The sequence below is a fragment of the Xiphophorus couchianus genome, chromosome 6 (genome assembly GCF_001444195.1).
Source record: "Xiphophorus couchianus chromosome 6, X_couchianus-1.0, whole genome shotgun sequence".
Taxonomy (NCBI): Eukaryota; Metazoa; Chordata; class Actinopteri; order Cyprinodontiformes; family Poeciliidae; genus Xiphophorus; species Xiphophorus couchianus.
Genome location: NC_040233.1, coordinates 24,633,756 through 24,649,178, shown reverse-complemented (window position 1 = coordinate 24,649,178; position 15,423 = coordinate 24,633,756). Strand labels below are relative to the sequence as shown.

The 15,423-nt window shown below is 35.9% G+C and overlaps 1 protein-coding gene across 1 annotated transcript in view; it reads left to right on the top strand.

Moving 5' to 3' along the window:
* lig1 (ligase I, DNA, ATP-dependent) overlaps positions 1 to 15,423 on the top strand; it is a 73,019-nt gene that overhangs the window by 33,179 nt on the left and 24,417 nt on the right. Inside the window, exons 18-20 of the mRNA XM_028019423.1 lie at positions 1,911 to 2,006; positions 9,647 to 9,757; positions 13,329 to 13,400. Coding sequence (XP_027875224.1) covers positions 1,911 to 2,006; positions 9,647 to 9,757; positions 13,329 to 13,400 — 279 coding nt within the window. The remainder of the gene's footprint in view (positions 1 to 1,910; positions 2,007 to 9,646; positions 9,758 to 13,328; positions 13,401 to 15,423) is intronic.

The window sequence follows — 15,423 nt, the reverse complement described above, 5'->3', positions numbered from 1 at the left end:
AAGCAACGTTATGAGTGGTCAGAATGCACTCATTCTTGTTTATTGTGAAAGTTTCATATTGTAAGAATTATGATTTATTCTGACAAGAATAAATAAAAAAGATGTTTGTTGTATTTTTGGATTTGTTTCAATAAATGCAAAAGTATGATTTTAAGCTGTTACTGTGTTCAGTTTAGTGATAAAATCACTTCTTCATGTAATTAGCAAACTGAAGAAGCATATTTAATGTTTTTTAGCAACAGTATTTGTGCTTGTGGAACTTTGATTGCAAAGAAGTAATAAATAAATGAAATAAATATTTTTAAACTTTTATTATTACAATAGTACCTTAAAATATTGTGATAAAATTTAAAGTCCATACCACACACCACTACTTAAACCTACTTGATTAGTTCAGCTTATAATTGTTTCATGTTTTGGGCAAACTCCTACATTGTGTATATGGCAATGAACTCCTATCTTTCCATCATTAAGCAAGAGTTGGCGGGGTAAAAAATACCATAATCTCACTACAAATGAGACCTCATGGAGGATTATCATAAATGCTGATTGGTGTGCGCCCCACCTTCGCACCCTGTTCAGTGCATCGACTATAAATCCATCTATCAGGAACGACTCCACTCAGTCAGTGAAGTGCGCAGCAGAGCAGAGCGCAGCAAAGATGAATGCAGTAGGGGAATAAAGGTATATAAAAAATGATTTAAGACACCCTTCTTTTGTTTAGACTTTTTCTTTTTTGAATTTCCCTGGGAGATTTAAAAATAAAAATGAGTCTGCACAAAGAAACTGACACAGGAGTCACAGGATATAGGACTTGCTGCCTTGATCCAAACAACTCCATTCATCCAAAACATAATGTGTACCCCAATATAAACTGTATTTGATGTTAATGACTCCTCACTGTTATACAGATGGGCATTCTGTGCACTCTTCTCTGTATACTTGTGTTGTTCAGTTTTTGGTTATTTCAATAAAGGAAAATAATTATTTAAAATAAAAACAAGCCATGCTGGTGGGGGCCCAGAAAAGCCTGGCAGCCCGCCAGGCTTATAATACACTGGGGGAAACCCTGGGGTAAATGTGGGAGTGACCTAATTTATTCCTCAACAGTAGGAATAAAGTAGCATTTTATTTAACTAAAGTTAAATACATTTTTGTCTGTTTTCATCAGAATTCATAAATTTAAATATCCACCTGTCCCAAAAAACCCAAACTTTAATTTAATTTTCAGACAATTTTTCCACATGTCTGCAAACTAATCTGCCATATTAAACTTCAGTCATCCTCTAATAACATATTTAGAAAAACACATTCTTTACCAAAAATGTGAAATATATATTTAGCAAACTTCATCACTTAAGACTTGTGTGACAGACAAACCCAAACATGGCTAAATTTACAAATCTGTCTCCTGATGAGATTTTTAAAATACAGTTCATTTTTACTTTGGAGTTGTCACACTTTAACAATTAACACATACTGTTATGCATCTGCCTAATAAGGCAATCTGAATTTGAAAATAGGAACCCTGAGAGCCAGTTGTTGTTTCTTTCAGTAAAAGACAACACTGTTGTTACTGATTACATATTTGTGCTCAAGTTGTCAAAAGCTACATGTGATAATTGGCGAAGTTTCAACTTGCTCTCTCACTTCACAATCACGCGGCCTAACACCAAACTGATTGTTTTGTAGACATCCTAACAAAAAAGCATAATTGCCCTGCAGCACTTTTGAAGTGTAGCTCCATCTGTCCCTCGGGCGGCTGTCAAACACTCTATAAATCCCTGTTCTTCCCTCTCTTTGGTGTACATGTTCTCCACTCTTTCATTTGTCAAACCTGATATTAAAATCTCAGTGTTTACTTAAAGTATTGATTTCTCCAACTCATACAGTCATTGTTTCCCTCACAGATTCACATTCTGGAAAGCGGTGAAGTTCGGATTTTCAGCCGCAACCAGGAAGACAACACCAGCAAATACCCAGATATCATCTCGCGTGTCCCCAAGGTAAAACACTTGAGCATAGCGTTCTGCAGCTTGCCCCTCGGGACTGTGGAGAGATAGACGCCGTCTCTGCCACGTTTGTCAAATGAGGGCTTTTACCGCTGAACACATTTGTCTTTTGTTTTTGCTACTTTTTGTCAACCTTTTCTCTCATCTGTCTTACTTTGTCGTGCTCACGTGTTGCAATTTGAAACCTCTCATCTATGTTCAGTTGGTCCTTTACCTTCCTGCAGTCATTAAATTCTGCTAGCAGCTATAAAGAGAGCTTCAATGCACATAAAGGAGGAATTTCAAACCAGCTTGTGAAGTGACTTCATCTTTGTAATAGATGTGGAGACCCCCAGTTATTTAACTTTAAATTGCAGCTGTGTGTCGGCTCGCCAAATTGTTGAGAAAGAGATCACAACCACCTGAGGCTTTGGCTGTTTGCCTGAGGTTATCTGAGCGTGCTCACTGCCTCGGTGCCTGCTGAGTGTGTTTTTCTGCAACAGCAAGGAAGTGAAGTTCCACAGACATCCAAATCAGTCCGCTCTTTCTTTTCATTCACTGGTTTCCAATAATGTGTAAAACATAGCTGGAGTTTATTACAGAAAATTGTTTCAGAGTTTGCAGAAGAGAGCAGTCTTTAGACCGAACCGAAAGTTCAGTCAATTGTCTATAAAGTGAGTCGATGCCACTCTTGTCGGTTGCAAAGATGCCATGCCATGTGAAAAAATGTGAAATTTTATTTTTGTTTTTAATGTTTGAACAAGTTTGTCTAGACCTTTCACTATGCCACATTTTTGCTAGACCATAAACTGTCCCGCTAATAATTGCAATAACCAGTAATATTTTTGTTTCGAGTTAAAGAAATATAAACCTTTTGTAAAGAACACTTCCCTTCATTCTTCAAGTCCTATCTTCTCTTCCTTCTCTCTGTTGTCCTTCATTTATTCCATTTCTCCCTATGTCTTCCTTCTTTCTTTTCTTCCATTCTTGTCTTACCTTGTTTTTTATCTGTAAATATTTAATCTTTGTCCCCTTTCCTGCCTTTTTCATGTCTGTCTTTCTCTTTTTTCCTCATGTCCCACTTACTTTTCATCTACATACTTCAGTGTTTTCCAAGTTTCAAATGTAAAGCTTGTAGAAATGCTGCCATAAATCTGTAGTTAACTTTAGTGCTTTATTATTTTTTTAACTTAAAGGATTGTGTGACTGTGGAAAGTCGCCTGGAAATGTTTTAAGTTTGTGTTAGAACTCTGAATCAGGCTTTTCCAGACGAGTTTATTTGAAATAAACTCGCTCACATTAATGGTAACTTTTCTATAGTGTAACGTAAACTGAAGCTTCAAGAACAGGTCAAGCTCAGGACTTTTGGTTTAGTCTGTTCATGCTTTCTCACTGCTAAAAGCAAATATGTGAACTTATTTCCATATAAATGAACAAACGTTTGTCCTAAAAGGACAAAATTGGGAATTTACTATCAGAAATGCTGTTTTGGTCCCAATGAATAAGTCATGGTGAAATCTAATTGAAAAGAACACACTCGTAAAGTTGTTTGTGCACAATACTGAGCATTTTGGTGGTGATTTGCGGGGCCAGACCCTCATTCTGTTTGGTCTCTAAATAATCAAACAGGAAGTGGAGAACTCAGACCTTCAGTCTGTTTTAATAAGACAATACAGCCTTGCTGTTTGTTCAGGCTTACCTGTGTGATTCCTAACCAAATCTTTGCTTGTAGAGCTCATTTTGACTCTGCTTCTTATTTTCATACATACAGGCTTTATTTGTTTATTTCCTGACAGCACTAATAGGAGCTCTGGGAAGTTATTTGTGCAGCAAACTGTTCTTTTACTGTCTCACATGAAACACTTTCTGCTGGGTGGACACTTTGTTCTACCAGGTGGTTTAAGCTGCTGCTGATGATGATATGTATTCCCAGTTCAAAGCTGGCTGAGATACTTTACTCTTCCCGTTTTCTTGTGTCTCCCTGTTCTTTCAGACCAGACAGACCCCTAACTTAGTTTATTTCAATTTTAAAACACTTATTATTATTATTATTATTTGTGTTTTTGCTTTGATCTTAGAAAATATCAGCTGTGAAAAAGGTCTACAAAGTCATAAAGGTTTAACTATAGATATTTATTTTAAAAGCCAGGAGGGAGGCAGCATGTTTTGTAAGATCTCTACTTGTCTGAAATAAAAAATAAGTTCTTTTTACCCTTTGTGTAGTTCCAGGATCAGTTTTAGAAATTAAAGCATGATGATGGAGAACTTACCTGAACTCTGACAAAAAATAAACGTTTTATCCTCAGCCTGCAGTCCAGAAATCCTGTGTATTCATGACCTGAATGCTCATATTACACCCCATTCTTATCATTCTTCATAACATCTGCCCTCTAACAAATCCTTCAGAATGTCTTTGTTCTTTTTCTTTTTTTTTTTCTTCCCCAATTCAACTTTAAAGGCAACGTGACTTATTTCCTCTCATGCTAACCTTGTTGCTCCCGGTCTCCTTGTCGCTTTCTTACATCTTTTTGTTTAATCATTCCCTCCTTTTGTTCCATTCTACTTTAGGATACTTATACTTCTTATAAGTACTTCTAGTTTTTTTCTCCTCTTTGTACTCTTATCCATTCATGTGTCTTTTTCTCTTATCCTCTTTAGACTTTGAGGCCACTTGTCTGTAATTTCACCTTTTTTCCACCCCTAACTTCTCAAATGTTCACCTTTCCCCTTTTTGTTTGTGTGCCATTTCTCCTGACTGCTGCCTTCTCGATTTTTTAAAATATTTTTTTAGCTTTGGTCCTTTTGTGTCAGTGACTCTGTAAAAGTATCTTTCGCCCTCAGAAACCGGTTCTAGCGGGTAGTTTTCATGGACTATTATTTACCCCACTATAAACCACTCTGTTTCCACTGCATCTACCAGGCTAAAAATTGACCATCTTGGTAGAATTGTACCTCTGAAAATCAGCCCTGCTGGGCAACTAACACTTTTAATATTACCCCAAACCTATGAGAGTATGTGAATATGAGAGTTTGTTTCTCCTTGTACTTGCAACAGATTGCAAAATACAAGTAATAGCTGATACTTTGGAAGAAACTCAAATCAAACCAATAATCAGATCACACAGAGAGTTATTAGTGCTAACAGATTAGTGCACAAACTTAAACACAAAAAATAACTAAATCACAGCAGTGGACAGATTTAAGAGCACATATGGGAGCAAAACACCAACACATCTGACAAGTGTTCAATTACAAGTTTCAATCTGTATTTTTCTTATTTTTTGTTTTTACAAAATTTGTACATTTTTACTATTATTTTTTTTTTACCTTAAGTGCAAAATGTATGTATATTTTTTTTTGTCCAATTTCGGCTTAAATACCACTCTGAATATGTTATGCTTCCAGCAAATAGCCTTTTTTGAGTCTGTATACTCCAGTTAATGATTAATTAATTATTAAATTAGTTGACAATTATTTTAATAATCGATGCACCTCAACCGTTTTAGGCCTAGGTAAAACGGTTGAGTTTTCTGTTACTGAAAACTTCAATAACAGAGTTCATCTTTTGACCCATTTGTTTATAAACTGAAGATCAGGTGGACTGATACAGACTCATCCTGCACATGTTTGTCTTCTCAGGTAGCTACAAATGCGTAGCATGAGACTTTCTGTTTTACAGGTCCCCAAAAATGAATCATTTTTTCCTTTTCTTTAAGCTTTTGTGGCATTATCAACCAAATTGTAGCTTTCACAAAGCCTCAGCAGTCCTTTCTCAGTCTCTCCCTCCCTTCTTGAATTACTCAACAGGAAATAATGCAATTTAGGTAACAGTTTGTCCTTATTACCACTCTATTATTAATAGCTGTTTTCCTTTGAAAATAAGTTTTTGGTCTATTAGTGTAACATCTAACTCCAAGCACTCTGTAAATTTTGTCCCACTGTTTCATTCATTTCTCTTTCATAACGATGTGGGGGGAAGAGTGAGCGAGTGAGTGATGCATTTAGGAGAACTGCAGAAAACTGAGCTTGGTTACCCTTGGGGTTAACTGCAGATGGGCAATGGACTGCTATGAACAACTGTAATAGAGTATATTCTGCAGCTATAGAGATCACTCCTGTTTATTTTTGTGAGGAAAAGCATTCTTTGTGCGAAGAGAGAGGAAATTAAAGGCTGGACTCCTTTTTTAGAGCAATTTCTTCATTAATTTTGCCCTTTCTTGGAATTCTTTCAACTTTACCATCTCCTTTTCTAGTATTACCTCTGCCTAAATAATAGCCAGAGGTAATGAAGGAAAAGAAGGTACTCTTAAGCTCTGAAGTATTCAGGCTTTATTTTTGGATTGTGTGGAAAAGATGTATCATTTAAATAATGGGTTCATTTGGCCTTGAAATTATTTTCCTGTTTGTGCTGATTATGATTCCTAATTTATCGTATTTCATTTTCTCATGCTGTGAAAATAACCCCTGTCTTCTCAGAAAATTGATCACTGATCATTAATGTGGCAGATCATCGGTTTAAGAAATTGCTTAAATTAAACTTGCATCTCTTTTCCGGACGTTTCGTTGTCAGAGTAGAATATCTGTGTTCTTTGAAGACCAAAAATTTCTCTTCCAGCATTGCAGAGATGGTCTGATTAGATTCTCCAGCACCTTGCTGCATTATTTTGCATATTAATAAGGGGTAACCAATTTTTCTGTAGCTCCCACAGAGCCTTAGAGCTTTAAATTATGGATTAATATCAATACATAAATATTAATGCCGATCCATTAATTGGTAATTAATGCACAACTTAGCCTAATGACCTTATGGGCTTAACACGGTTTTAATATGAGACTGTTTCCAAACAACCTGTTAAAGTCTAATGTGTCTCCTGCTCTTAACTCTGATAAACTGCCTTGGATTTCATCTGCTGATTAACTCCCAGCCTCCTGCAGGCTGGAAATTTTTAACAACCACAGAAAAATCCCGCTGGACCCAGATTCATCCTCAAGATTTCCTTTAGCCACTCGGCTTGGTCCTAAAAATTAACAGTAATGGTCAGTTTAATCCGCCCATCAGTCATGTGGTTTATCCTGGACTTAAACTTGATCACTGACTTCCTGCCCAGGGGACTAAATGTCAGCTGGTGAGACATCTTCGTTAATGCAGGCAGGATTAACGACAAACAAAATGATTTAGGGTGAAACCTTTGGTTTTTGTTGCAGCTTTTCTGTAATGATGCCCTGCTGTATGTACAAGATGTGTTTGCATCAATACTTGTGTAGGTGTTGATTTTAGAAGTTTTTTGATATTTATGTTTTGTGTCATGTTTATTAGTATATATGTATTAAAAACAGCTTGGACAAATAGATTTAATATCACCATGTTTATTTTAATTAGCTGAATGATATTAATTCTGTTCTGATCAGGTTGCAAACTAATCTGGCTAAAAATGTGATCAAACAATTCGCTTGCAAAACAGACGGAGGTTGAGCACAAGTGTCTTTGTTGTCTTGTTAAATATGGAATATGATTATGCCTTTTCCAAATTAGGACAAGTATGGAAAGAATCAACATACATCTGTTTGTCTGTCCTTCAGTTAAATTCATATCAGTTTATTTATACAGCGCCATTCACAACTGTAAATTCAATAAGATGAACAGATAAAAAGAATTTCAGAGACATAATCAGCAATCACACAAACTTTAACTGAAATCTGACCAATCACCTTAATGTTTTCTTAATTTCCTTCTTTTTTTGACCAGTCACTGCAAATCGACTGAATTTTGGTCATAATATTGTGATGGTGATATTTATGATGCTGTTTTAGGTACATTGTAGATGGAAGACATTTCCACCAAAATCTTCAAAATTAAAAAAGAATTACTTTCTAGGAAGTTTTTTCTAGTTTTTTCTCCTAGCAGATATTTAAATTTTTTTTTCAAGAAAATATCTGAGACTGATATAAAAAATTCTGGGGGGTTTTTCTTGCAAATTTTTGACTTTCAAGCTCAGAAAGGTTCTTGTTTTTTGGAGAAACGTTTTGATATTAATCTTGGCTATATTTTTTTCTTCTTTTTTCTACATAGCCCTAATAGGCCATCATAGATATTGCCATCACAATTGTATCACCATTGCAACATTTTTTAACATCTTTTGGCCCTAACTTGTATTTTTATTTCCCCTTTTAATTGACTTAATAGTAATGCTTATATGCTAAATAGAAAGTCACAAATTTCGTACTAATGTTTAGGTTCAACCATTCATAAAGGTTTGAGGTTTTAAAACCTTCAAAAAACAGACTTTGATAGAAATATCTGCTGTGCACTCTTCTTAGCAAACTTTTGTTTTAATACTTCAAAATCCGACCAAGAAAGGGCTTAGAAGTGTGCTAGTATCAGCCAGTGGGAAATCTGGACATAAAAAAAATATGCAGGAACCCTCATCTGTTCACAAGAGGAGGCATTGGTCTCATACATCTGCTGTGCTACTGCTTCACTTATTCATGGTGTATCCCACCCCCTCAGGTGCACCAGTTCTTTTATTGTCAGAGACTGCCTTATGTTAACATTTTCTTTTTTTTTTAATTATTATTATTTTGTGAATCTTCCTTCTCCTCCTCAGCCTCTACGCTGATGGCCATGATATACAACGATCTGCTCCTTTTTCTGGTAGATTTGCTCAAGGTTTCGTCTTTATAGACCTATTATAGACCTGTTTTTTTATTAGCCTGTAAGATGAATTAAAGCGTATACTCTCATATTGGCAATGAAGTGAGTGAGATCTGACATCAGCAAAGCAGAGTTGCATCTTAAAATGCTTGTTTTACACAGCAATCTCTCTCCTGAACTGATGGTGATGCCTGCAGAGAAAATATCATTAACAGAAATCACATTATGATTACATTAGAAGACATTTCAGTACTGTAACTCAAACAGTTGCAACTTTTCAGCCTCACTGGGTAAAATGTCGGGAAGCTGATAGTCTGGAGCTCAGATTTTAAGTGTTTTCAAAGCAATATCCTGGATATTTCTAGGCTCATCAGCAGACATCTCTACGGTGGCAGAAAGGGGCAATGAAATGCAAAAGGCACAACAGAACAGCAAAAATTCACAAAAACAGATTGTGCTAAAATGTTATTCAGACCTTCCACTTTAGCAATAATTCCACTTTAGCATATCCAATGTTTTAGCATAGCTTCCGCTGTAGCTTATCTTCTGCTTTAGCTTATCTTCTACTACAGCAATAATTCTGCTTTAGCATAACTACTGTTTTAGCATGTATTATTCTTTAGCATAGCTTCTGATTTAGCATAGGTTTCACTTTAGCCTAACTTCGGTTTTAGCCAAACTTCTGATTTGGCATGACTTCCTTTTGGTGTAAATTATATTTTAGTGTAACTTTTGTTGTAACTTTTACTGTTGCATTGCTGTTTATGGATTTTGTTGATCCTTCTGGGCCACCGTAAGATTCAGTGCAAAATGTTTCACATTATAATAGTTCCTGAGGCAGCATAAAGACTTTCAGTTTTCTGATGGTACATTATATTCTGACTGGTCTAATTTGTTATTGTAAATTTAGGTTTTTCTAACTTCTTACACTTTTTTCATGCTACCAATTTTTCCTAATTGACTTTTGCATATTTATCAACTCCTTATTTTTATGTTCTTGCAGGTAAAGAAGGACTCTGTAGTGTCTTGTGTTCTGGACACGGAGGCGGTGGCCTGGGATCGAGAGAAGAAACAGATCCAACCCTTCCAAGTCCTCACCACTCGTAAGAGAAAGGTACGAATAAAGAGGGGCGTAGTAAAGGGAAGGGAAGACTATTAAAATATGTGCTTTGTCGTAAAAAAGAAATAGTAGGAGATAATGAGAAGAGAAAGAATGTGTGAAAAGGTTAAGAAGAGAAAACAAGACGAAGACAAAGACCCGAAGGTGGAAGAGAGCGAGATAATGGAGTGAAATGATCCGACAGACTGGGGGAGATGGACAGGGGAAGAGCTGGGAAAAAGTGGTAGGAGACTGATAGGTTAGAGGCAGAAGAGTGAAATGGATCGAGAAGGGAGGCTGAGATTGGAAATGTCAGCAAGGTGTTTATTCACTCCTGATCAGAGTAACGGCCTCTTTCCATTACACCAATCACATTAGGCGGAAACTGCTCCCTTCACCCTGTCTTTTCGTGTGCGAAATGACACCCCGCTAAATTTGGGAAGGAGAAATAAACGTGCGGATACGAGCAACGCCATGATGAAAATGGCCGAAATGATTACGTAGATGATTTTCTTTTTTGCTTGATACTTTTTCCTGTTATTATGCAATCATAATTATTGGTAATGATAGTTTTACGCACAACCTGATTATACATTGCAGGTGATAGGTATTTTCCTTTCGAACCTAAATAAAAGAAAGAACCACAGACAACGTATATGAATTTTACGTGGAGCTTTTGCAAAAGGGAAAGCTCTGAGAACTCTTCCTCCGAAGAATCCACAGAGCATTCTGATCTGCCCTCACAAGAGCTCCTGTTTTTATTGTCAAAGAAGAACAGGCAAGGGGCAGTCAAGAAAACAACAGAGGTCGTAAAGTTTCTAACCCAAACATCTAACAACCCAGTTCCAGATGTGATATCTGATCAAAGGTCTGAGCCCGGTTCAAATCTCGGTCAGTACTGTCAAGAAAACAAAATACGACTGCTCACAGGTAGTTACTAAATTAGGAGGTATTCTTGTAAAAGGATTTCAGGTCTGAGAAACTTAGTGTTATCTATTTCTCATAAAGTTGAACCGACAGTAGTGACCTCCAGGTCATTTAAAGAAGAGAACACTTTAAACAGAAAATCACAAAGATCTATAGACTTAATGTGAACTAGAGTAAGAAAATAAAATGATAATACCAAAAAATCTCTAACAGCAGGCTCTGGTGTTTTTTACCACCACAAGCTTGTGCTGAAATGAAACATTCGAGATGAGGACACAAGACCCGATATGCTCTAATTAAACTTCATTAATGAGTTGAGAGTGAAATTAATGAAAGAAAGGAGAGGGAGAGAAGTCTTTCAGGTTTTAAAGCAAAGTCTTTTTTTGCCTTGGCAAATAAATCTCTGACTCTGAAGTCAATACAGAGTGAAAAGCTCAGGAAAAAACAACCTTAGTAGGTTTTGGGCCACATGAGTATGAAAATCTAACCGGGAGAATAAACTTGCATTTCAGAAGTATTTGCATATAAAATCAAACTAATTAGAGCTCCTGATCTTAAGCTGATTAGCCAGTTTTTATCTTTATGAATTGCATTCATTGTATCTCTGAAAAATGAGTTATTGTACATTTTCTGTTTTCAACATTTTCTAACAATATAAGTGTATAGATTAAAAATGTCTAAGGTGTGAAATTTAAAATGTTACCTAGAATGAGGCTCTGCACAAATAAGTCTTGAATAATTGCAGCTTTCCTTGGTACCTTAAAAGGCCTCTTTTTACCACAAAACCAAAATACTTTTTAAAAACAAATATATGGACATGTTTGAACATATTATGTATTTTCACCCTCATATTGGGGTAAATGGTCTTTAACTTGCAACTCAACAACAAGTAACAAGCAGAATTCAGTCAGAAATATGCACATGTGGAGAATCAAAATAGGGCTTTCAGAGCTAAAACATTGTATTAACAGCCAAACAGGCATAATATGAGGTTTAATAGATTTAACCTAAAGCACATCAAAAGCTACTCTGCATTGGCAGAACCTTGATTTCTTGACTGTACTTGTTAAAGCTTCCCAATTTTTGTCTGGATGTGATCTGTTTTGAAAGGCCTTTGCAGCTGCTTCTTCAGAAAACTGTTGACAAAACGCCTCTGCACACCACAACTGGTTAGTGGTGCTAAAACTGGCATTTAATTAGCAGATTCCCATTCGAAGATAGACTAAAATACCTCAATTTTTCCAACATGAGCAGAAGTTGTTTATCTCGGACACATGTTCAGCCGTCCAGCTGCAGCAACCAAAAAAACTACAGTTGTTAGCAGGCACACTTTTTTTTTTAAAGCGACATGTTTCACTCTCCTCATTTTTTGGTCAAATTCTCTTCAAACCCACACCCGACTGAGAAGCATACAGCTTCGGGATGCACTTTTAGTCATTTCTGATACCAATATAGATATCTGAGGTTTAGTATCAGTCAATACTGACCAGATCCAGAAAAACACTGCTAAATTGACTTAAAATGTTTTTTTTAAAACAAGACATAAATGTACTGAGTTACAAATTTATTTGATAATTCTGCACCAGTACAGCACGCTTAATCACACCAATAGCTTCACAAGCTTTGTCAAACATGAAAAACAATTTGAATTTGTTGAGCTAGTTGAGTTAATGTAATTAGGAATATAACAGCCAACGCTAAATAAATGATAAAGAAACTGACCAATACAATAAGTTAAGTTAACTTGCTCAAACATGTAAAACAACAAGCTTCAACAAACCTTCTTTCTAATAGTTCAGAAAGTTAGAATTAGAAATTCTAAATATAATGTAAAATAAATAAGAAAGCATGACATTGCTTAGAGCACAAAACATAGAATTAAACTGAATAGATTTGTCCTTATGGATCGGTAAAATTGTCACCGATGTAAATTTTTTCCAATATTAGCAACTATACTTATATGTATATTAATATTGGATCGGCACATCTCTAACGAAGCTCCTATTGAATAAAATGTAAACTTTTGGAAAAACTATGTACTGTAAGTTTCTTGCTTTTGTTACAGTTTTTGAGAGAGAAAAAAAAGCACCTTAATCACCTCGGGATATATCGAGTCCAAAAGTGTAAGAACACCACTTAAAATTTTTTAATGGCATCTATAAATTTGCTAATTCCCGTGTCTTAAATTAGATATATGCTACAGCCTGTGAAATAGATTAACAAATATTTGAAGCAGGTGGTTCTGCCGAACTCGACGGCACTTCATTGTAGTGCAGAAGTCGAGGAATTTTCCCCACGGGACCGCGACAGAAACGCCTGTAATAAGCCAGGGTCTGGTGTAAGAACCGGTGGGGGTGAGCATGATTGGAGCAAACAAGATGAGGTGCAAGAAAGGTGAGATGTAGAAGGAGAAGAGACGAGCAAAGTAAGCAGAGGAGTCGAAAATAAGATGTGCACGCTGAGGAGGTGTGATGCTTTTAAAAGGCAGAGAGGAAGTGGAAATGCTAGGTGGGTAACTTTAAAGATGAACCGAGAACAAATCAAAGAATCCTTTGTAACAAATCCCAAGGTTGGAAGTAGAAATTTGTGGATACCATGTTTCTATTAGCATATTTTTGTCAAAATAAAAATACTAAAGAAGTGTGCTGTTCCTCTGCAGGATGTGGACGCCTCAGAGATCAAAGTCCAAGTGTGCGTGTACGCCTTTGACCTCCTCTATCTCAACGGAGAGGTAAGGCCAAGTGATACAAATATTACCCAGAGATCTCTCAATTGTTCCTCTTGTCTTTTTAAAAACTTCCACTCGTGCGAGTGCATATTTATTTATTTATTTTTGTTGCAAGCACGCACGTGTGCTCGCAGCCCCGCCGAGATGCCGGCATCGTCCTTGAATACCAATGACGGTGCTACTGGAGGCTGTAACTGGATAATGATTGTAACGCTCATTGTAATTCCAGTTGAGTGTGTCTTGATTGTGTGTCTGTCTGAGACTCTCGACGTCTGAGAGGGAGTCTGTTCCTCTTTCAGGCCATGTGTGTGCTGCAGATGGTGACTATGACTGAGTGAGGATGTGTTTGTGTCCTATTTATGCAGAATTTTTAAGTGAATTTCTTAAATCTGCTGAAGACAATGCTAATGAGTGGGTGCTCCCATCATCCTCTACAATGTGAGCTCTCCCAAGTGGATTGAAGCCAAATTGCATCATTAAAGGAGCTTCAATAACTCTTAAATCCTGCCTTTTCAAGGCTATTTACCTCTTAATTTGTTATTTATGCAAATGTTATATCTTAATATTTCTTTATGCTGAAGCTTTTTCTCATTGTCTTGCTTTTGTCCTAAGTGATTTATTTATTACCCACTGTTGATTTCATTTAGCCTCCTAAATTGAATATATGGACACAGCTATTGAGTTGGACTGCTATGTTTTTTGAAATTTCATTGAATAAATATTATTTTACGCTTAATAGCAACATATAATGTATTTCAATATATACCTGATTGCAAAAGTATATTTAGGTTTGAACTACTCAGTTTGGAGTTTGACTCAAGTACAAGTATAGAAAATAAAAATAATATTGATATTTTAAAGTATTGCTGAAGATTATATCAGCAGAGATTGTTATTTTGTTCTGTGTTTGATTAATCATGTCATCATTTAGGAATAAATGAAAAGTTTACATGTCTCTTAGATGAATTTAGATGTTATTCACGTATTACTATAGCAGCAACAAACATTGTCCAGAAACTCTGAACAAAACAAATTAAGAAACAATGTCGATTCATCCATCCAGCCACATATCTACACATCATTCAGTAAATTGTTTCCTCATCATCTCCCCAGCCATTTCTCCATCCATCCATTCAGGCTGGATGCATGCACATCCAACAACCTATGTTCATCATAGATTGTCCATCATTCATTCAATTGTTTTTCCATCTATCTGTCCATCCAACCACATGTCTGTTCAACATTCAATCATCCATATATCCATTATCCATTAATTTAGTTATTTTTTTCATCAATCATCTCTTAATCCATCCATTTTTCCATTCAGCCATTTTTTAAAAACATGTTTTTTGCCCAACAGATTTACTTTCACAAGTGGAACTATTCTATTCAACAAACATTATCTGTCCACCCATTTTCCACTCATTTATTAAATATTTTTCCATCCATGCATCTGACCTCATGTGTCCATCCGTGTATTCAGCATTAATTCCTACACCTATCAGATTCTCCCACATACATTTAGATGGAACTGGAATTGAAAGCTCTCCAATTCATTTTCCACTCTGCACAGTTCCTTCTCAATGTATGAGGGAGCATCTGATTTCTATTCTTTTCTTGTCAGGATGCAAGGAACAAGAGAACTACGCTTGCCTGTGTTTGAGGTTATATTAGAATAAAACAAATTACCTTTCATTCTGAATAATTTATCAGTGAAGTAATAGTCGTTTTTCTACCTGATAAGTTACCAACAGGCTTTTAAGTACGAACAAATTTAAATACGTGCACTATGAATAAACATGCACATTATTTCATTAGTCATCCATACAACAAATGTGCTCCTCTTGTTCCCAAGTTCAGCTGTGGTTTAAATGTTTTAAAATGTTGATTAAACATAAAGGTCTTCAGAGAACTTGAAAATTAATACTGAAAATACTTAAATGATAACAAGATGGTCTGATTCTTTGGCTGCAAAATTTTATGAAAAAATGTGGACAAGCATATTGTTGCTTAAAACAGTTTGTGT